Below are 23,889 nucleotides of genomic sequence, written 5' to 3' on the forward strand. Positions count from 1 at the left end.
AGATTAAAGCAAATTATTTGCAAAAATGTTACAAATTTAGGCATGTGAACAGATGTTCTGCCACAGTGTGTAAGACAAACACTTACTATTCTTACAATAATCATGCAATTTAAAGTCATAAATAAGTTACTTTTGGAAATTTCATATTTAATTCACTTAGTTCAAAAATGTTGAAAAGGAGCAATAACCAAACTGGTAAGATCTACAGTAGAAATGATCAGATTAGCGAGAGTCAAAGGAGGCTTAATGGAGAAAATGTTTAATATAAAAGCTACATGATCCATTTTCCTTTATTATTGAGCTGCTATCCTGACACATAGAGATGAGCAGGACCCCTATAGAAATCAACCTGCACATGATGGTGGATATCGGAGAGAGAGAAATAAAACAGAGTTATCTGTATAGTCCCTTATAGCCTCCGAGTAGACATGTAACCATGACAACGATGGTTTTGTGCAAGTTGTGCAAAGCCAGACCCTGTGGTGAAATATGTGAATGGATGTTTTTGTGAGTGGGTGTGTTATAAGAAAAAAGAGCATTTCTGATCTGTCAGACCAGAACAAAACATGAACACGCACAGCCTGCGATCCTCACGTCTCACCCGTATGGCTGTGTTATTATCGTCGATTAGCGTGTCAGACACCTCCAAGTGACCCTCCTCCACCACCTTCTGAAGAACCATGCGGAAAGTGCCAATTAACCTGCATACACAAAAAAAAGTTCAGTCAGACAGTTGTGTTAAATAATAATCTAACACTTTGATCTGACCCGATGTGCACTGAGCTTGTAAGGGTGGTGAGGTTGCAGTGAGGGAGATACACTGCGACAGCTACAGAGAGCATGTGAAAAATACCAACACTGTTAAGCACACACACACACGTCTGGTTCACTATCTTGTGGGGACTCTCCATAGACGTAATGGTTTTTATAATGTACAAACTGTATATTCTATCCCCTTGCACTAACCCTGCCCCGAAACCTACGCATCACACAAAACTGTCTGCTTTTTCATGTAAAAAAAAACTCATTCTGTATGATTTATAGGCTTGTTTCCTCAATTCCTCAATCAAAGAGTCCCAATGAGTCTGTGTGCATTCAGGTTGAAGTCCCCACCGGATAGAAAAACATGTACAGTATACACACAGACACAAATATGTGACTCAAATGAAATATGAAATATTGAAATATGTGAATATGAAAGGAATATTTTTGAGTATTTGAAGTATGTACAGTATAGCTGAGATGAATATCATGAACTCCAAAGATAGAGATGTCTTTTTCAACTGTTTTGTAATTTTTATTTTGTATTATTTTATTTTGCTATCAGCAGTCAGCCATGATTGGTAAGATTTTTGACATGTTTCTGAAAAAAGTATTTTATGCTCACTTAGACTGCATTAATTTGATTTTTTTTTTAAAATACAGTATTATTGAGAACTATTAATCAATTTAAAATAATTATTTAAATATATATTAAAATGTAATTTATTCCTGTGATGGCAAAGCGGAATTTTCAGCATTTCATTTATTTGAAACAGAAATCTTTTGTAACAATGTAAAAGTCTTTACTGTCATTATATTTTGACCTTGCTGAATAAAATAAAAAATCTTACTGACCCCAAACAGTAGTGTAATCCTGTGAGCGAAAGTGTCTGATAAGTTTGTGATTTCAACAAAACAGCTTTTATTAGACTACTGAAATTTCTGGACATTTTTGTGGGTTACATGATTCTTCAAAAGCATTATATATTGATTGTTGATTGGAAAAACATACTGAGTGAACCTTTAATGGAATTAAAGAAAAAAATAATCTTGACACTACTAGTAAATTGCTTGTATTGTTAAAAAATAACATTATTAAAATACACTTTTTTATTGTTTAATCACTATTCTGCAAATAACATTTCTGAATACTGTCCCCTCTGTGGATCATTTAAACATTTTCTAACAAAACGGCAGTTTAATTTCTTTATTACCAGCTGCAATCAGTCCTAGGGACACAAAACACATTCTTTTTATATAACCACAATGTCTGTTGTGAGTTTAGAGGCATACACACTCACAAACCTAGACACAAGAAGATCAACAAACACATGGTAGATATGTGTCTTTGTTCTGCTTGTTAACTCAAATCTCTGTATGAAAAGTGACAGGCAGTGAACAAAAGCAATCAGGAACTCTTGACTGACCAATTAAATGCCACATGTAGTTAGCTTACACACACTCTCTCTTGTCTATTACTGCATCACTGTCTGGAAGAGAAAGACAGGCGGATCTATCCAAGTAGTCAGTGAATTTGATGAGAAAACGCGTCAAACTGTTCAAACCGCTAACAGTTTTAGCACCTGCCTCTGCGCCACAACTGTATTCGGATGTGAAATGACACACTCAGCGCCATTGTTCATCCAGAGGGACTCGATAAAGGAAAAGAGACCATTGTGATTGATATGCGTCCATGCAGTTCAGTGGTGAAATGATGGCTTTGTGACTGTCTATGAACTGTATGCATCCTCGGGTGAATAATTCACTGATCCTGGATCAGGTTCTGGCTCCCGATCAACTTTTCTAAAGACCCCACATACATTATTGATCTTCTGAACAAACAACAGACAATTGACTTTCATCTGCTCCATAATTTACTGCGTCCTGCCTTGTCAAGTCCATTCTCTTTTATTGGAGAGGTCAGAACCAAAGAATTTCCGACAGTTGTTCCCATGTTGCGTTTCCATTTTTCTTATATGAATCTTCTACAGTATACGGATACCAGTTTAGAATTGTTCTTATGATACATGCAAGTTGATTGCAGATGAGATCTTAGTAATATGTGTCCTAAATGATAATTGTAAGTATTTCTGTATTACTGTGGAGACCATAAGCACCACAGAAATTGAAGGGGACAATGAGCATTTCTTCTGTTGAAAAAAAGGGGGGTTGGATAACCCATATCTAATACAGAGGATATACCAGGTAGGAGTTTTCATTTCGTTAGTGAGCAATATAATGAGTGGCTGTGCTGGAATGTAAAGTTCTTCTGCATATTCTCTGCAGTTCTGCAGTTATCAGTGGCGAGTCCTTTTATCCTGCTCTCCCTTCTAGAGATATCACTAAATTAAATGCATGAAATTGCACCCAAATTCCTGATATACATCCTAAAACATTACATCATACCCAGGCTTCCTTCTAAACCAAACTAACGCACCAATACTTTTTTTTTTTTAAACACACAGATATTTGAATGTTTTTTTTAAAAGTCTCTTATGCTCACCAAGGCTGCATTATTTGATCAAAAATACTGTAAAAAAAAAAAACTGTAATATTGCGAAATGTTATTACAGTTTAAATTAACTGTTTTTAAAATAACTGTATTTTATTCATGTAATGGAAAAGCAGAATTTTTATCAGCAGCCGTTACTCTCAGTGTCACATGATCCTTCAGAAATCATTCCAATATGCTGATTTGATAGTCACATATCACAAACATGATACCTTTTTTTTTTTTACCTTTTTATAAAAAGTTCAAAAGAACAGCATTTATTTGAAACATAAATCTTTTGTAACAATATAAATGTCTTTACTGTCACGTTTGATCAATTTAATGCGTCCTGGCTGAATAAAAGTATTCATTTATTTTTCTTTACTGATACCCAAAATATATATTATTTATTTGATTTCTTCTCATATCAGTAATGCAGTTCTGTGAGTTCAGTTGGTCATGTGATTTCAACAAAATCTTGAAAGTACTAGTAAATTGGATGTATTGTTAAAAAACATAACATTATTAAAATACATGTTTAATTCTGCATTCCGCTATTCTGCATTTAAAACATCTGAATAATGTGAGTAATTTAAACATTTTCTAACAGAAAGGGCAGTTTAATTTCTTTATTACCAGCTGCATATTACCAGAGGCATACAGACTCACAAACCTAGACACAAGAAGATCAACAAACACATGGTAGATATATTTGCATTGTCTATATTCGCAGGATGGTATCCTACACTGTCAGAAAAAAAGGTACAGTGCTGTCACTGGGGCGGTACCCTAAGGTACAAAACAAAAAAGGTACTAATATTTACCTTTAAGGTATTAATATGTACCTTTGAAGGTACTAATACGCACTCTTAAAGTACTGATTTGTACCTTTTGAGGTACTAATATGTACCTTTTAGGGGTGAGTAAGGGACAAAGATGTACCTTTTCACTTTTGTACCTTAGGGTACCGCCCCAGTGACAGCACTGTACCTTTTTTTCTGAGAGTGTATTATTGCTACAGCAGCCATCTACAATGTCACCACCTGGTGGTCACTTGGTCATGAAACACCAACAGCAATGTTGAATGAATCACCATTAATTCTGAATTACTGTCTGATCTTCCCAAGGCCAGAAAATGTTCATCTATAATGTACTGTATAACTTAATGTCTGTCATAAAGAAGAGAGTTAAATAGAGTCTCTGAGCAACACATCGGTCTGTAAGTACACAATGGTCTCACACCTGGTGTTTTGTCCCGATCTACTGAGTTTGCAAAGATCAGGATCAGGTCAGCTATACGTAATGCATATGATGGATAGAAATTACATCTGTAAATAACAAACAAATAGCTAATGAGTGGCGCGGTTGACATATGTCGCAGGGGCATGTGAATTATTCAGCAGATGCTCTTCTTAAACATTGTGATCAATTCACAGGTGTCACTGAGACCACAAAAGATGTCTCTGAACTAAAAACAATGCCTATGATAACAAAACAAAGTGCTGACCATTGATTGTGCTACAATTAAATTAACTTAATAGTCATGATAGATTTTTCGACTGATGCTCACGACAGCTGTTTATTTACGTAGTCACTTTGATGTAGCCAGACCAAGTTAACCGTATACACACGTACACACTAACTCACACAGACGCCTGCATCACGTAACTGTCACACCTTTCAGGCCACAGAATCTGCACGTTATTCAGTGGAGATATCCACCACCTCTGGAGGAAGACATAGAAAAACACCACAGCACTCCTTCAGAGCAGTCAGAGAAAAACTTCAGAGAGTGAATACTGACAGGTACAGGTACAGAAAAAAAGTGCAGTGCACTGCATCCAATCAACAAGTTTCTAGAAAATACTATAACCAGAACTGATAGGTGGATCTCTATTCTGTGCCTGCTCTCTTATTCATATCTTGGGAATGTTGATAGATAGCTACAGACCTCCAAACTTTGTGTAAAGCTTCAGATTAGCTTAAGAACAATGCGTAGAGAGCTTTATGGAATGGGATGGCCGAGCAGCTGCATCCAAGCCTTACATCACCAAGTGCAATGCAAAGCATTGGATGCAGTGGTGTAAAGCACGCCGCCACTGGACTCTAGAGTCTGGAGTGACGAATCATGCTTCTCTGTCAGGCAATCCGATGGACGAGTCTGGGTTTGGCAGTTGCCAGGAGAACGGTACTTGCCTGACAGCATTGTGCCACGTGTAAAGTTTGGTGGAGGCGGGATTGTGGTGTTGGGTTGTTTTTCAGGGGTTGGACTTGGCCCCTTAGTTCCAGTGAAATAAACTCTTAATGCTTCAGCATATCAAGACATTTTGGACAATTTCATGCTCCCAAATTTGTGGGAACAGTTTGGGGATGGTCCCTTCCTGTTCCAACATGACTGCACCAGTGCACAAAGCAAGGTCCATAAAGACATGGATGAGCGAGTTTGGTGTGGAGGAACTTGACTGGCCTGCACAGAGTCCTGACCTCAACCCGATAGAACACCTTTGGGATGAATTAGAGCGGAGACTGTGAGCCAGGCCTTCTCGTCCAACATCAGTGCCTGACCTCACAAATGCGCTTCTACAAGAATAGACAAAAAAAATTCCCATAAACACACTCCTAAACCTTGTGGAAAGGGTTCCCAGAAGAGTTGAAGCTGTTATAGCTGTAAAGGGTGGGCCAACTCCATATTAAACCCTACCGATTAAGAATGGGTATGGGATAGATAGATAGATAGATAGATAGATAGATAGATAGATAGATAGATAGATAGATAGATAGATAGATAGATAGATAGATAGATAGATAGATAGATAGATAGATAGATAGATAGATAGATAGATAGATAGATAGATAGATAGATAGATAGATAGATAGATAGATAGATAGATAGATAGATAGATAGATAGATAGATAGATAGATAGATAGATAGATAGATAAAGTGATAGGTAAAGCGAGAATTAGAGCGATAGATAGATAGATAGATAGATAGATAGACAGACAGACAGACAGACAGACAGACAGACAGACAGACAGACAGACACAGACACACACACACATATATTATAAATTATTATTATTTTTATAAAGGCTATGTTTAAGTGGGTCAGTCCCACCCCTCCTGTTATCATGTACCTGGACTGTCAATACAGCATATTATGAAAACCAGTATCACAAAGATCCTTTTTGAGTTATTAGGTCCTGTATGGTCTGATGAAAATAACAAAGACTTATTGCTAAACAAACAAGCCTTAGTTTGTCTAAGATAACATTTGAATAGCCAATGCTTTGTTGCTGCAGTTTGTTTTGAGACCATAGGTTGAAGCCACGAATGTTAATTACCTGAACTAAATGGAACTGTATTTAGGCTTTGTTTATAGCCTTGTTCCACTCAATATCTTGTTTAGATTTATTTTAGACTGCAAAAATCCTTGTAAGTGTATTGATTACATTGTTTTTTCTAATAATAGCCTCTTAAATCTATAGAGATGTCCATCAATAAATACTATACATTCAGAAGCAAGTATATTAAGGCTGCAATCTTTTTTGAGCTGATCTGAGGTCACATAGCAAATATATTGAATTCTCATACCTGTTAGTGAAGACTTTGCTGTAATTAAACACTTGGATCTCCAGCATCTCTTCCCCATCCACTTGACTCCCAATTGGCCATCGGAATGCCTGAAAAACGAACCAAACAAAGCCCAAAATCAATCTGTTCAATATGTTTAAACAGAATTGACTATTTGTAGACATTTCCATGCTAATTCCCCACACTATATTGGGTCCATATCCAAAATAGCTCTAGTACCACACCTCACCATTTGACTTCTCATTTCAAACCAAATAACTGAATCATTATTGGCATTCCAATAAAAACAAAATTTTAATGTCTAAAGATAAACTGTAAGAAATCAACAACATAACAAGAAATAAGCACAGTTAAAGACATGTGAAAGGTATCTGCCGTGCGGGGATCTATATAGAAGCCTGTTATGCTAAATTGTCACATTGTGAGATATAAAGTCGCAATTACAAAAATATAAATAAATAGTGATAAATAATGTGAAATGTAAAGTTCCTCATGGAACAGAATTAGAAACAGATTTGATCATTTGCACATCTTAAAACAGTGCTTTACTATTACTAAATGTGCCCATTTTCTCTATTACAACCAAAGATAGAAATACACTAGTTTCTGAAAATACACCAAGGTCAGCCCATTTACTTGCCATTAACATGCCAAACTTTAGTAGGGATTTCAGTGTGAATAATACTGAAGGACGACCCACTTGCATTCCCTTTTAAACTTACTGTTGCAATCTATGACACTGCAGGAGTCTTTTCTGGTGCTAGGGCTGTAAACAGTGGGATGATGCATTAGCTTGCTCCTGATCCCAGAACATGGACTCCCATCTGGTTCACTAATCTATACAGACAAACGGGCTGCCCTGAGGCCTGCTGAGGCATTCTGTTTCACTGCAGTTATGGAGAACAGCGGTACTCCACTGCCAGGCTGTGGGACCACAATGTTTCTTGCCAAATCAATCAGTGCAAAGCTGAAACTGGCTAGGATGCTCTGACTAGGGGAATGAGATTTGTTGTTGTGTGGTTAAAAAGTTACTGAGACCATGTGCAGGTAAATACGGCTGTCACTTCTGCTTAATCCTGTTTCGAACACAGTTTGGTTATTTACAGAAGTGACAGCCACATTCAACAAGCAAATTAAGTCTTGAAAAATTCAAGAAGTGATAACGTGTCTACGGAACTGAAATGAACACATAGCTGTTAATTGTTATTACAAGCAAATGAAATGCATGAATGAGTATTGTTTCTTCTCCAATTGCTGTGCAGACAAAACATATGGAATATGTCTTCACTCCATCACACATTTTGACACATGAAATTGCATAATTGCAGAAACAAAACATTGCGCCTTGATTAACGGCAGTTTACTAAAGTTTGCCAGGCGATAATTTGTCTCCCTAACTGTTGCCATACATGTTTGATGTTGGAAGCCGTAGGACAAATTCACCAATATAATTAACATGTCACTTTAAAAAATGTTGTCAAAGCTAGTCAAAAAAAATGATTTCATATCACTAAATTACAAACTACAACAAACGTAACTTTTAAGGGTTATATATATAGGGGAGCGCGTGGCACAACCTAACGCGGGGTTAGTTGTAACACGCATGTTTTAACCCTTTCCACACATGCCAGAATGACGAAACTTAGTGTATTTACTAGTTGCCATATTGTCACAGGGTGTTTTGGTGTTGGTTCATGTTTCATGTTTTGTCTTGTCATGCACTTCCTGGTCTCGTCATGTGATTCCAATGCCCTCATGTGATCTTGTCGTGTTATGTCATTGGTTCATTGTTTAATCACTGTTCACAGGTGTCACTTGTCTAGTCATTTGTCTCAGTGTATTTAGCCCTCATGTTTGCCATGCGCCCAGGGGCCTATACCATGAAGCCGGTTTAGCTGGCTAGCCAGATATGTTTAGTTTGTGACAATCCTGGGTTTTAGAAAGTGGTTAGGCTTTTTGCAGTGTTTATCTCCATAGTAACTTTCGCTCCAAGGCTAACCTGCTCCAGGGCAGTTTATGTTCTGGATAAGAGATCTCAAACTGAAATTAGACCAATCAGCTGTGAGCAAATCGACACAGCTCTGATGCAATAAAGTCACTCCCACTATTTCTACTCCAAATTAAAGGTCACTACATAGCAAATGTTTTTTTAAAGACTAAAGCGTCTGGCTTTTAACAATGCTTATTTATAATAATAATAATAATTTTGAATGGTATAGATATCATTTATGTAATTATAATACCCTTAATCAATTACACATGTATAATTTTAGCTAAACAATCATTAATAGGCACTTAGTTAAAATTAATATAAATAGCCTATATAAAGGTCATACAAATAAGCTTTAAAATCAATAAATAAAGCTATAAATATTACTACACGTGAGCTTAAATGTTCAATTCTCTCTTTATATCAACTAAACTAACTTCATAACTTTTACTTGCATTGACGTATTAAGATTTTTCTTAAAGTTATCCTCTTTCATAGACAGCTCTTTTCTTCTTCCTGTGTAAATTTGTTTAAATTCTTAATATTTTTCAATCATGTAATATTCTGCAGAAGAGAGAAATCAATCTCACTGCTTCTCTCGTGAGAAGTAAATCTCAGTTTCACTGATCCACAGCATGTGATTGGCTGTTCACCACTGATGTCACAGCTAAACTCCTAAATTCAGGATCAAAGCCTGAGTTGACAGAGAAAGCTGATGATCAGCATCATGGGACCAACAAAGCCTGAATAGATTGGTTTGGTTTTGTCAACTCGAAACTAATCCTGTAACCCTGAGTTTGTTAAACTACCCTCATGGTACAGGCCCCTGGTATGTTATTGTGAATGTGTAACCCACGGTTGGTGAGTGTCAAGTCCGAGTTTTGTTTTGTTTTGTTTTGTTTTGTTTTGTTTTGTTTTGTTTTGTTTTGTTTTGTTTTGCATTGCATTGCCAAGGGCCCGTTTCAGAAAGGAGGTTAAGTGAAAACTCTGAGTTGGTTAACCCTAAAATAAGGGAAACTCTGGGTTTTCTGTTTCAGAATGGGAGGTATGTCAAACCCGAGAAAGCAGGGTAAGTCAAGCCCGTTTCTGAAAGAGAGGTAACTTATACTCAGAGTCAGTTACCAGGGTTACTTACTCTGTGAACCTAACCTGGTCAGGAGCAGGTTTTCTTTGGTAAACCCAGAGTTTCTTTCGTTCTTTAAAGCACCAGCAGTGTTTAAATACTTTATTCATTCATTCAAACGCCACAAATGCTTTTCTTACTGAGTATTTTGGTCGTAGCCTATTTCAAGTATAAATATAAAAAAATATATAAATTTAATCTAAATCTAAAGTAAGCAAAGTTTACTTAAAACAAATTAAATTATCTGCCACTTGACAAAAATACAAAGTAAGAAAAGCATTCTTTGCAGGAACATTCATTGCTCATATTTTCATCATGAGGACACTGTCAAAGTGACAAAAATGGCATGTCCTTTTATACAGGATCCAGACGTTCACTTGATAATCCTCTAGAAGTAACCTAATTATTAGAATTTCCTTTAGGATTTCCAGTGGTTGGATGCATTTATGACACTCATATTCCCATCATCACACTTTCTGAAAACGGATTACTGGATGGAAGGATGCTGCCAGATGGTAGTACGAGATATATGGCATTACCACCACCACAGCTGTTAAATACATTTATTTACATTTTTATAGTCATCTTTATTTCCTACAAACACTTTATTCTTTTTCCTGTTGGATGTTAATATTCTTCCTCCATCTCCTCTTCATCTGTCAGTGGTGCTGGTGTTTGGCTGGCCTGAGTAGAAGTCAAATATTAATGTCATTACCCTGATTAATAAATGTAACAGGTGGGATTAGAGAACATTTCATTATGTGAAAAGAGCATAGACCTTTTCACATTTCTGGGTTTCCGAAGCTGAAGTCGTCATAGGGTTAACTCTTATAGCGGTGAATGAGAGAATACATTAAATATATATTTTTGTGTCTCCATTTGCTCAAATAGCAAAAGAAAAACTCCACAATAGTGATTTCACAACTTTCAAAAAGATGGAAAAATTAAAGTGAGATTGATAACTGCAGTGAAAAGAGAGAAAGATGTTAATTTTAACTATCACTTCCATAGACACTGTATTAGAAACACTCTCACAGCAGCGGTAACTTGATTTTTGTAATTTGATGCAAAAGTAATATAATACAAAGTATTAGTGTTATAAATGTACATACATAAAAAAAAAAAATACAAAAAACGTTGCCGGATTTACGATATTGATGACCATTAAAGCACGTCATCACAGTGAAAGGGTCTATGTGGGAAAAGCTGCGGCACACTGGACACTGAATGATATTTATTTAATATGTCAAATGTTTGTAAAGTCATTAAACCTACACCCATGAACATTTTATGCTTAAAGCTTTTCCTGATTGAATTGTTTTTTTCATTTATTTATTTATTTATTTAGCTGCTGCCACATTCTTTGTTTGCCTTTTGGATACCATGAAAATTAAACTTAATTAAAATAATTAAGAATTAAACTTGTGTATTGACCCGGAAGTATGCAAACGTCTTTTTGTTGGGTGCTGTTGCCATGGTGAATCGTAATTTCGGAGCTCCATTGATCGTGGCTTTTCATAGTTGGAGTGCATGAGCTTAACTCAGAGTCAGTCTACTCAGAGTTGATTGAACCACCTCAATTCAGCTGTTCTGAAATCCAAAACTCTGAGTTTCCCATCTCAGAGTAAGTCAACTCAGAGTTCAGCTTTAAACTCAGAGTTGGTTGAACCTCCTTTCTGAAACAGGCCCCAAGTCTTTGTTTTATGTGTTGTATTTTGAGTTTGTAATTAAAGACACTGCACATGGGTTCTGAAGCTTGCCTCCAGTGGACTTATGTTACACATATCAACATTATTTAGAGAAAAAATTGCGCCAAAATTTAAAGTTTATTTAAATTTAAAATAATACTTATTTGCAGCTGTATCATACAAATAAATAGTTAAAAATCATACAATGTGATTTCTGGATTTTTTTTTTTAGATTATGTCTCTCACAGTGGACATGCACCGATGACAATTTCAGACCCCTCCATGATTTCTAAGTGGGAGAACTTGCAAAATGGTAGGGTGTTCAAATACTTCTTTTCCTCACTGTATATATATATATATATATGCTGTATTTATATTATTAAAATTACAGTATAAAGTTACACTGTGAAATACTACAATTTAAAATAAAATTAATGTTTTCGAGTTTAATTTAAAATTTAAAATAATTTGTATTTATTTTTTTAAATATAATTTATTCCTGTGATGACATAATCCTTCAGAAATCATCCTAATATGCTGATTTGGTGCTCAAGAAACACTTATTATTATTATTATTATCAATATACATATATGTATATATTTGGGGAATAATTATTTTCATAATTCTCCTGGTCGATAAGCTCATTGACAGTGGATGAAATTGCACTGTGTATGCATTTTAACCTCAATAATATCCTGTAAAAAGAAGAATTATGTTCAGCTGTGCATATAAAGACACATAATATTTAAAAAAGCAGAAAATGAGCTTGTTGTCAATATGCTACATAAATAAGGCTTACACAAGGAAATAACGTATTTAAGAAGTGGAACTTAATGGGAAAAAAATGATTGAGCTTGGTCGTAGAGGATGGGATGCTGTTAACCACACACACAGACACACAAAAGCAAACTTCTGTCAACAGGACACCCACGGTCTTTAATTCCAAACACATTAGGATCATTTGTCTATTTGAATGTTATGGGTTCTCATCACAGTATGAGCAGTTAATGCGGTGAGAGATATGATCCTCACTTGAGACGAGAGGGAGAGATACATAGGCCTACCAGATGCTTGCACAGAACTACATCTGAACATTTTATAATACAGAAGGGGAAAATATGGGGGAGGGTCTCAAAAGGAGTCATATGGCATGTATGCAAATTGTGAAGTCATATCGAACACAAAAGGCTGAAGAGAGGGTGTATGTGAGATTTAGATGTCTCAAACCACTTACATTTGCGCTCGAGCAGCTGCACAGACTGCAGCACAGGTCTATATGCTAAACCTATAGAGAGGAGCCACTGATAGAGTACTGCAGGAAATGTGCGCTTTGCTTAACTTTACGGTCAGAGCCAAATACCCACAGGGTAAAGTCCAGTCAAGCACAGTGAGGATTTTCCCCTCAAATCCCTGAGCTCCAGTGCTGAATCTATTCACTCCCACAGACGGTGCAAAATATGAAGAAGAATAAACAAGAGGAGATGGAGTTGCTCATTAGAAAGAAAGAAATAACTGGCAGTGAGGGCTTATTTAAACTCACTCGTCTCTACAATCCCTCGTGTACGTTAACCTTTAGTACGTTTATTAGAAAGCTTGAGGTGAGAGGCAGTTCAGAGAGTATGGGGAAGAATTAAGAATATGAAGAGTAGCGATATAGGGATAATCTCTTCAATATGTTTTATGCTCCCTGTGGATCAAAAAAAGCTATTAGAAGTCACTCTCATAGATACAAGCTGCATAAAGTCATATACTTCAAAAAATCCTATTCTCATGCAAACATAACATCGAGAAATAAAAGCATTTTGTGAGACGTTTAATACCTCAAATTGTCTGATGGGGTGTTATTGCTTTAAATTTACAGATATGCACAAAATATACTGTGGGTCAGTTGTTGTTTTTTAAATCACTGTTAAACATTATCTTTATCAAATTTTATCCTGTACATTATAACAGTGTGATGCCTAAATCCACTTGTAGCATTTAAAATGATAGATTTTTTGTTTTTAGAGGTTTATTTCTCCTTTCGAATTTTAACATCGGCCATTATTGAGTTATAGACGGCCATGACATGAAAATCTTGTCTCGTTAGAATCAGCCAGAATCTTAATATATTGTCCCTATAAATGAACAAACGAAATATTGTGTGGAAATGTGAAAACAGTTGTGAATAATTCAGTTTGCCGCAAATAATTACAGATAACATTATTACAAGAACCTTTGTCAAGTTGCAACAAACCATTTACAATAATTAATAATACCCTTACAAATACTGCTGGCTATCAAGAGAACAGATTAGAAGGAATTACAGTGAGTGACTGTGCCCACTGATGCAGATCAGATGAGGGACACTTGTGAATTATCTTTGTAGATGATCCTGCTAACCAATTAAACGTTGAACAAATTCTATGCAGCTTAGAGATATTCTTGTAATCGCATTTTTAAGAAGGCTGCATTCATCAACACAAAGACATACCGCTTGTTCACAGTTTCACGCCATGATTAATTAACCCAGGAAATAAAAATTAATTGGACAAAAATAGCCTGGCTCGCACACTCATTTTGAAAGCATAAGCTACACATTTTGTTAGCTGCATGGTTAAAACAGGGGAAAAAATGTGGTAAGAAAAATAAACTTAATTCAAAATGTATGTCTAATAATAACCTTGACTAGAGACTCACTCTCATACAAGTGTATATCCCAAATAAATGCCTAATGCAGACAGATCATTTAATGGTCACTTTCTAAAACCTATAATAAATATGAAGTAGTTCAGGACAGGTTGTGGAATAATCCTGTTTGGAGCATGTGTCTGTCCATGAAAAAAACAGACTTATCTCCCCATCCAGGTGCCATGAGGTTTGAGCTCAGAGAGCTGTGACATTACAGATTCACTCAGTGTCTTGTTGACTGGACTCTATTTCACTGCAGACAACTCAGAGAAATAGAGTCTATTCTCAATTTATCCTCTTCTTTTACTCTAGTTTTTTTCTCTGCACTACAGACACTCACCAATAAAACATCTCATGAAAGCATTTGCAGGTTTGAACCCCAATATTTATATGAAATATTCATAAATATGTAATGTGTAGATGGGGAATAGAATCCCAATCAACTATAATATATATACATAAGGGATAATGTACAGTTAGCCATCCAAAAACATATACACTACATTTTGATTCAAGTTATTTAACAGCTTTACCTGTTTATCTTAAATCTCCCACTAAGAAAAAAGTCCATTACAATGTGGAAAACGATCAGCATAGTGACAATATGAACACTGAAACAGTATTACAGTAGTGAACTTTCACCACAATCAATAGTTCCGTTTTTATGAATCAAGAGCGAGTCTGCAGTGTGATATGAGAGATATGAAAGTAATAGAGGAGCGGTCTGATTCACAGTGTTATTGCTATCGACAAATCAGAGCCCGGTATTTAGCAAATTACGTTGAGAATCAACTCATGGAATCATTTCATTTGAACGAATGTCCTATTACAACATTGAAAAGACAGATTATCCTTATAAAAGTGTTGAATAACTACCACAATAATCTAAAATACACAGATTCCTTCACTTAAAAATGTGCATTCTGGTTTTTATCACCAACCTCAGACATATTTTACCTTGCATTTAATTAATCTCAACAATGGCTCTCCTTCCCCTCTTACATAAGCTGTGAATAGATGAGCTCTCTGCTCCAGTCATGGTGAAGACGTGAGGTGATTTGAGCTTCAGCTCTAAGAAACTAAGAGCCTCCTCACAATTTAAATGCACAGAAAGTGAATTATTCAATGGCAAAGGATCACACGCTCTGACATGCCACATCTCCCTCCCCCTCACTTATTTTCTCTCTCTCTCTCTCTCTCTTTTTGTGTCTGTGATTCAGATAATGGAAAGATGCATGAACACTCAACTCTTTCATTGAAATCAATGTCTCACTATTAGGTACAAAATGTGCACTGGTCCTGACATCAAACCGCATCTCTAATCAGCCTGCTCAGTCAAGCCCCCTGGTGTTTTTCTTTCTCACACTCGCTTGCACTTCCATTTTTCCTTCTCCTCCTCTCATGTTTATCTGTCTCTTTCTCGCATACTGTATGCTTTGGTCTCTTCTTCTCCCTTTTTTTTTCTTGTTTCTTGTAATTTGAGCTTTTTGATCTCGATTTCTCAGCTCTATCTTCCAACCTCTGTAATGTTTCATACTGCCACATAAACTCACTTCCTGACATTAATACAACAAGTTAAAGCACTTCTTATTTCAGATTCCCAGTGTGCGGCCAACTCTCAGGAACATTTCAGCTAATTAAGCTTATTAAAAACAGATTGTTTTGATTTACCGCAGTAATCTGGGATGATTTAATGTGGCCATTACTTCTTCACTCTTCCCTCTACACCATATGGCCACACAGTGTGTGATTTCTCCTGCAGCACCTCAAACATCTCACCCTCTGCAGATTTCTCTAGGTGACCTCACTGAAGTCTGAGTCACAGTAAACTCATATCTTCCCCTTTCCTTTGCCATTAAATCCAAAGCATCAAAAGAAATGTTGACATGCATTTGCATGTCTGCATTTTCCTTACCAAATGCTAAAGACAGGGGGCATGTTAGAGACTTTAAGCCAGTAGCACAGTAGTATGCAATTATGCAGATTGTGCACTGTGTCACAGTAAGGTACAGTAGTTAAATGCAAAATGCTATAGCCTGTTTTTGAATGTATTTGAAACTTTTGTTCATTTCATTGTCTATTAACTACATCCACACCTGTTTTACATTAGTGGTTCTCAAAGAGTGAACAAATTAAAAACTGTTCAGATAGGGTCACAAACAGCAGGGGAAAACAATGCTAAATGCAAACCGCAAAATTAAGCATAGATAGCATATAAATAAGCTTATACTGTCTATTATTTAAGTCAAACACTTCCCTTACACCTAACCCTTACCCTACCCTTAAACATACCACCACACCTGTCCCTAACTCTACCCGTATCCACCTCAATATCAGCAAAGGTGTTTTGCAAAACACAGTAAGTACATTGTACTTATTTTTTGATGTAAGTACATAGTACTTAAGGCCACCTAATATAAAGTGGGGCCAAAAAAATAACTGACCACATTATATACGTATTGAAACAATAATAAATGTTGTTTGTGCTCACCACAATGTGTTTGTTGAATAATTTTTGGGTGCTGAGAGCAAAAAAATTAAAATTCAGAAGACATTTAGAAACCAAACACTCAAACTACAGTATAAAAATAAGCCTCTTTATAAATTCATTCATATCCGACTCTTGGTGATTCTATGTGCAATCTCTTGCCATACGTGAGAGACTGTCCATGAACTTTCATAGCAATGATTTTTTTTTTCAATGATTTAGTGCCGCCAGGTCTTTCCCCAACCCACTACATTACATGGCTTGGGACTCACAATCACACACACACACAAATTCACACCTACAGACAATTTAGCGTCTGGATTGTGGGGGGAAAACAGAGCTCCCAGAAGAAAACCCATGCAAGCACAGGGAGAACATGCAAACTCCACACAGAAAGGGCTCCTGGCTCAGCCGGGACTCAAACCGGGGACTTCCTTTCTGTGAGGCAACAGTAAAACCCACTTAGCCACCGTGTCATACCATTATAAATTATCAGTAATATATAAATGTTTGTTTTTCAACTTTTTACACCATTTTGGTGCTTGCCACAAAAATATAGGACCTAAAGCAAAACTATTTGAGAATCACTGCTTTACGTCTGAGCTCTGGGCTGGATTTCCCGAAACCTTCTTAACACTACGTGTATGTTATCGTTAATACGTGTTTCCCGAAACGATCTTAGTTAAGAATTCCTTCTGTAAGACATTCGTTCGTAAGGTTGGTCTTGAGCACTCTTAGCTATGCCTTATCACAATTGACAGTTCATTCCGATAGTGGCCACCACTGTTTCTTTACATCTCAGTCTTTACGAATATAATTCTGCTAATTGAAGTGTTTTCATGCAAATAATACTATTGTCATTACACTGATGGCTGTTCGCTTTTTAATTAGCCTATATTATCTAAAAGTATATCAGCTGGCAAACCATTATGGAGTCTATTTAAAGGGAATGATTGTAGAGGGGAGTTTGATCAAACTATGGCAGCGATACAGCAAATAGTTGTAAATCAAAGACGGCGCCGTCCGCAGAGCCATTTCTATATGCATTATTTCATCCGTGAAAACTTTAGTCCCCTGGCTACCATATCAAAAGCTGCAATTCAAAATTAATTTTGCCTGCCATGGCAGCGAATTCAGCAGATTTTAGATCTTGTTGGTCCGACTTTGTCAAGACAAACCTGAAGGAGCTCAGCCCCGATATTCAGCTGTTGGCGCTCTTCTCTTTCTTTCTTTTTTCTCCGCTGTAGCTGTTGATTTATTTTTCACGTGTTGCGCCTTTATTGAGTAGGTCATCCAATGACATAAATTTGTGATTTACCAATAATGTGATGTGGGCAATCAACTCTGCTTGTGGAGTAAATGAAAACTATGGCAAAATATATTATGATAATATAAATGGCATACTGCCAGTGTAGTGGGTTGATATAAGTTTGGACATGAGAGGTTGCGGGTTCGCAAAATCATTTCAAAATTATTTACAATATCCACGGTTGGATTTAGTTTGCAATTTGGATTATATTTATATGACTCACGATTCCTGATAAATGCAATTTCAACTATTTCTGAAGTGCTTCTATTATAAAGAACACCGCTTTCTCACATAATGCAGTTAAACAGCCCCTGCATAGAGTGAATAATCGATTTTTGAGCCATTGATAAACTAATTCAGCACTACCGCCACGGACAGCGCCTGCTAACATCGCACTTCAGAAGGTATAAGCAACCTCATATGGTTTAGTTCGGGGAACACGCCTAAAAGTGGTATACCTTTATTTAAGTTATACCTTTAGAGTCTTCGTAGCGCGATAAGAAACAACGTTATCGGGAAATGCAGCCCAGGCTCGATAAGTTCAACCATCACATGTGCGCTGTTATACTACAGGGCTGTTGAATGCTTGAATCTGACAATGGTTGTTCTATGGTGTGCAATTATTTTCAGGGAAATGCACGGCCAAAGTAGTTCCAGGCAGATCTTGACTGCATTACAGTTCCATATCACTTCACCAAATGATTTCAGTTGTTTACAGCCCTTACAGCCCACAACGACACTGAACAAGCAAATAAATAGAGTAAACAATAGGATACAAATGACAAATCATGTAAAATGTTTTTTGCCACAAGTTTTATGATGTACAGAAAGCACATACTCTCCTTTCTCCCACCCTCTCTGCTCTCCCACTGAAACACACACACATAAAGTACACAGAAACATGTTGACAGGGCTGCTCTGATGATTTTATCAGTAAAATAGTTAAGCAACTTAAAAGCTACATGACATTTCTCACTAGCGAGGTAATAAATGCGCTGTTCTTACAGTTTCGTATTAGTAGATGCTGCTGCCGAACGCTGTTGAAAGAGACGCACCGACTGAGGTAATTCACATATGCTCTCTTTCTCTCTCTCTCTCTCTCTCTCTCTCTCTAAAAACTCACTGCATTAGTCTGCTATCAATGGCTCAAGCCTCCGTTATACTAGCTCTAAAATGACATTTTGGAATTAGCAATGGATGCTTGGGTTTAGATGCGTAAGAAATTAGTCCTGCACACAAGAGCGTTTTAAGGACAAAACCTGACAAATGTGTTGAAATAAATAATTTGAACAATGTTTGCGGTGTGGTAAACGTAGTATACGTGGGATAATTGACTCCGGGCCATTGAATTATTAGAAAAATAACGCACACCCTTTGCATCGTGACCGCATTACCACCTCGGGTGTGGATTTTTTTTCTAATATTTCAACAACCCGTCATCAATTATTCCTTACAAATTCATTTGTCACCTTTTCATTGGTGAAGAGAAGGATCGTTATAAAAATTGGTTCACACTCCAAATTAAAAACCCAACAGCATCTAATGTGAAATGTCAACATTTCATTCTCTGGCAGCGGGAAGCATGTGGTTGAAAACTGCTGGAAAGCTGAAGAGAAAGAATGATTAGACAAAAGAGAAAAACTGATGCAATTTAGTGCTTCTTTGGGCCATTGAAGAGAATGATCAAATCAGATGAGATGTGCTGGTCATGATGAGACAATTCCCCATCAGCATAATGAGAAAGCAACTCTTATTTCTTCACTGAGACACTGACGCAGTTTGATAGGAAGGGATGAAGTTTTGTGATGGACATGAACTTAAATGAATGGGAGTAATAGGGCAGATGAAAACACTGTATATCTTTGCATGTAAAAAATCTTGAAATGGTTATCCATGCATTTATACAAACATCAGTGGTAACTTCATGATCTCTTGCAAACACATTTTTTAAACAAAAAATGATTTGGGGACAAGCATTCATTCTTTAAACATACTTGTATTGCCCTTTGTTTGTTTATACAATGTATTCTTGTGCAACTATGTCATCACTTCAAGTAAATTGAAAGGAAGAAAATTTGCACTGGTTTGCATTTCTCCTGGCCCACATATTAGACCCGTTTCCCAACATTTATTGTTTTATGCATTTCCAACACCCCCATTAGAGACTCAAGTATCTTTTCTTAAAAACAAAAAAAGAATTACATTCCTTCACTCATATTATACTAGATAACATTTGCATTATAATTAACATCATTAAAGAAGCCAGTATAAGAGTCATTAACTATTCAATGTAAAATAATTGACACTGTGTGAGAAAAATAGCTCACCACACAGCATCCTCTGTCTTTAATAAGACACCCCTGAGCTTGTTTGCCTTCTACAAGAACCAATCATACAGAAACTTTCTCTGTAAGACCTAACAGAATATTTATATAAAATGCAGATGGTACGCTTAATAAGTCAAATGTTATACGGTGGAATATAAAATAACAGAAGCTCAACAAAATATGAAATACTCTCCTACGAACCAATGCACTGGCATTTCTACAGATTTTAAAGCAAAGTTGTGATTTAGTAAAAGAAGACTTAAAAGTTCACCAAAGTAAAAAAAAAAAACTTTCCAAACACCCCTTGGAAGCTGTTTAGGAACTGCCTGGTTCATGTTTCCCTGATTGAGAATAACTGTTTTCGACATTGCAAGATCTCAGAGAAATTGCCTGCCACAATGGGTTCAGCAAAGTCTTTCTCCATCAATCGCCCTCTTTTTCTTTTATACTTGACATTAAAATGCTAAAATACAAGCAATAGTAAGGAAATCTGTACACACATCTGATCTACATATTCTGCCCACTTAAGTTTTATCCACCACAAGAACAGCCTTAACCAACGTGAGCGCCAAACATTCGCTGTTAACAAGTTTCTTGCTGGAATCCTGCAGATAAAATCAATGGTTTAAACCAGGGGTGTCCAAAGTCCGGCCCGCGGGCCAAATGCGGCCCGGGGATGAATTTCAAACGGCCCGCAGTGCGTCTATAAAAATGTATTATATGTGGCCCGCCACGGATCATTTACAAATCATGCAGTTCCACGATGTCACCGCAAGGTGGCAGTACTAGACTTTAGGCCAGGGAAACAGCGCCCAAAGCGGAACGAAACAGCGGTACTTGTGCTCTGCGCAACTCACGCGAGCTCTGACTCTGAAAAAATGTGTTTACCTGCTGAGTGTCTCGATCACGCTGCCACTAAACAGCCTTCCGAAGCCCGTGAGAAGTGTTCGAGTTCGGCACTGAGGTCTCCGGTACGAGCTGTGAATCTCTCTGTGATTTGATTTAATTTCCAGTTAAACAGCGCTGACTTAATCAACAACACGAACGTGCAAATCAGCTGAGCCGATTCAAAATACTTTTCAAACAACAATTCGCATTTCGAATTTATCATGGATTTACTGTAGTAACACTACCTGCTGTAACCGTGGTAATTTGTCAGAAATGTAGGTTAATATCTAATTTTATTTAATTTGTAATGTAGACATGTATTAAATGAGTAATAAAGGCCAAATTGCAGACTATTTTTTATCATAAACTTGCAGTTTTGTGCATTTGAATTTATATGTAGACTAAATACCATTCTAGATGTATATATATTGTATATATATATATATATGTATGTATATATATATTATATTATATTATTATATAATATATGTATGTATTACTTTTTGCCTTGTGTGCACTGCAAAAAATGCTGTCATTTAGTATTTTTTGTCTTGTTTCTAGTCTAAATATATCAAAAAATTCTTAAATCAAGATGTTACGAGAAGTTAAATGACATTAGATATTTTTTCTTGTTTTCTGAGTGAGTTTTTGTTTAAAACAAGCAAATATATCTGCCAATGGGGTAAGAAAAATAATGTTTCTGTTTGGAATCTTTAAGGAAGATTTTGGAAGATTATTTTTCTAATCCATTGGCAGATAATTTAGTTTGTTTCAAGCAAAAACTCAATTCATTTAGATTTTTTCCCCCAGGAAAAAATATGTAATTTTCCTTAGTAAAAGCATCTTGATATAAGAATTTTTATATATTTAGACGGGAAAAAAGACAGAAATGCCAAGTCACAAAAGCATGTTTTGTAGTGTGGTTTTACCTGTGGTGATCTAAATAGAGCACTTATTAAATTTAAATAAGAATAGAGTTCTAACTCTGTAATAATATTAAAATTTCACCCATTAAAACTTTTTGGTTGATGAAAGTTTTACAGATATTGTTAAATATCTATACATTTCCTGTGTCCTATCTCAAGCAAATCTACTGTGAGCTCAAGCTTTTGTCAAATCTGTCATGTTTCCAAGAAACAAAACATGTCATATATATATATATATATATATATATATATATACAGTGGCGGTTCTAGACCACGGTAACTATGGGGGCCAGGCAGGGGCCACTTGTGCTTTTAGGGGGCACACGTTAACATTTATCTTAACCAGTAGATAATTAGGTAGTTCACCTGAAAATTCTATCACCATTTACTCACCCCCATGTCGTTCCAAATAGGACTTTCTTATGTTGAACACAATATTAACTTATTTATTTTATTAAACTGTTGTATAAGATCAGTGGGCCTATCGCATTTGCACTCATGCTATTCTGGGTAGAAAAACAGAACTTGTGTGATATTGCACTCGTTACTCATGTTATATTGCTTAGTCTATATCATGATGTAAATGTGAGGGCGTTTTCACACTGGCAGTTTAGTTTGAATAATTGGTAATGTGAAAGTTGTCATGCGGACCCGGGTGAGCTGAGCTCAGGGGAACTGAATTCGAGACTGCCTGAAGGAGGTAGTCTGAGCTCGGTTGCGCAAATTGCGCTCGAGCTGTGCTGCGATTCATGGGAATTTGAAAGCAACAAGCTAATACGACTAGCGGGCCTGTGGCGGACCACTGGAGGCAAAGTTGGCGGCCCACCGGCGGCCCGCTGGCATTTTGCTCATCGTTTTCCTAGCGGACCACCGGCGGCAGCCACCACTTTTCCGACAGTGGTCCGCTACCGAGCCGCTGGTTTATAATAAATGTTTTCTGGCCACCCACGGACGATCCACTGGTCATATGATTCACAACTGGGTAATTATAGTTAGATCCAATATAATATTATTTAATGCAATAATGAATCAAAAACAAAGTACACAACTGCTAATAACCATTGTATATGTATTTTTTTTGGATAGAGGCAACACAAATGCCTAGCTAAACAAATGGAAATAAACATAAAATAACTATAAACATTATGATAGCCTATTCAAAATATGTACTTTTGTTAATATATATATATAAACAGGATACATAAGACTGTATTATATATTATAAGATTAAGACTCGGGTGCGCAAGAAAAGTAACCTGCGCATGCATTTTATCAGATGACGGTGTATTTAGTTCAATACAACACATGTGTAAGGGATGATAATGTTGATGATTTACCTTGGATACGAGCGAGAGGGAGCCTGCGGTGTATTCGCGGTGTAGAACGCGCTCTGACGCGGACCACAACAAACGTGCCCAGTGTAAAAACGCTCTGAGTCTAAAACTCAAACAGGGGCATTTCTGCCGCATATCTTGAATTTTATGGACATTCTGGCACTGAAATGGTTTGGTTAACGACATTCTAACAATACAGGTTTTGGAACAACACGAGGGTGAGTTATATTCGGTGTTTTTATTTTCTTTTAGGGGGAACTAACCCTTTATTTTATTCCCAGATTATTGAAAGTCTTTTA

At 36.6% G+C, this 23,889-nt stretch overlaps 1 protein-coding gene across 1 annotated transcript in view; it reads right to left on the reverse strand.

Moving 5' to 3' along the window:
- Positions 1–23,889, reverse strand: part of otofa (otoferlin a) — an 80,165-nt gene that overhangs the window by 40,045 nt on the left and 16,231 nt on the right. Inside the window, exons 3-4 of the mRNA XM_079831805.1 lie at positions 6,847–6,935; positions 602–701 (exon numbers count right to left, since the gene is read on the reverse strand). Coding sequence (XP_079687931.1) covers positions 602–701; positions 6,847–6,935 — 189 coding nt within the window. The remainder of the gene's footprint in view (positions 1–601; positions 702–6,846; positions 6,936–23,889) is intronic.

Source organism: Gobio gobio (genome assembly GCF_949357685.1).
Source record: "Gobio gobio genome assembly, chromosome: 12".
Taxonomy (NCBI): Eukaryota; Metazoa; Chordata; class Actinopteri; order Cypriniformes; family Gobionidae; genus Gobio; species Gobio gobio.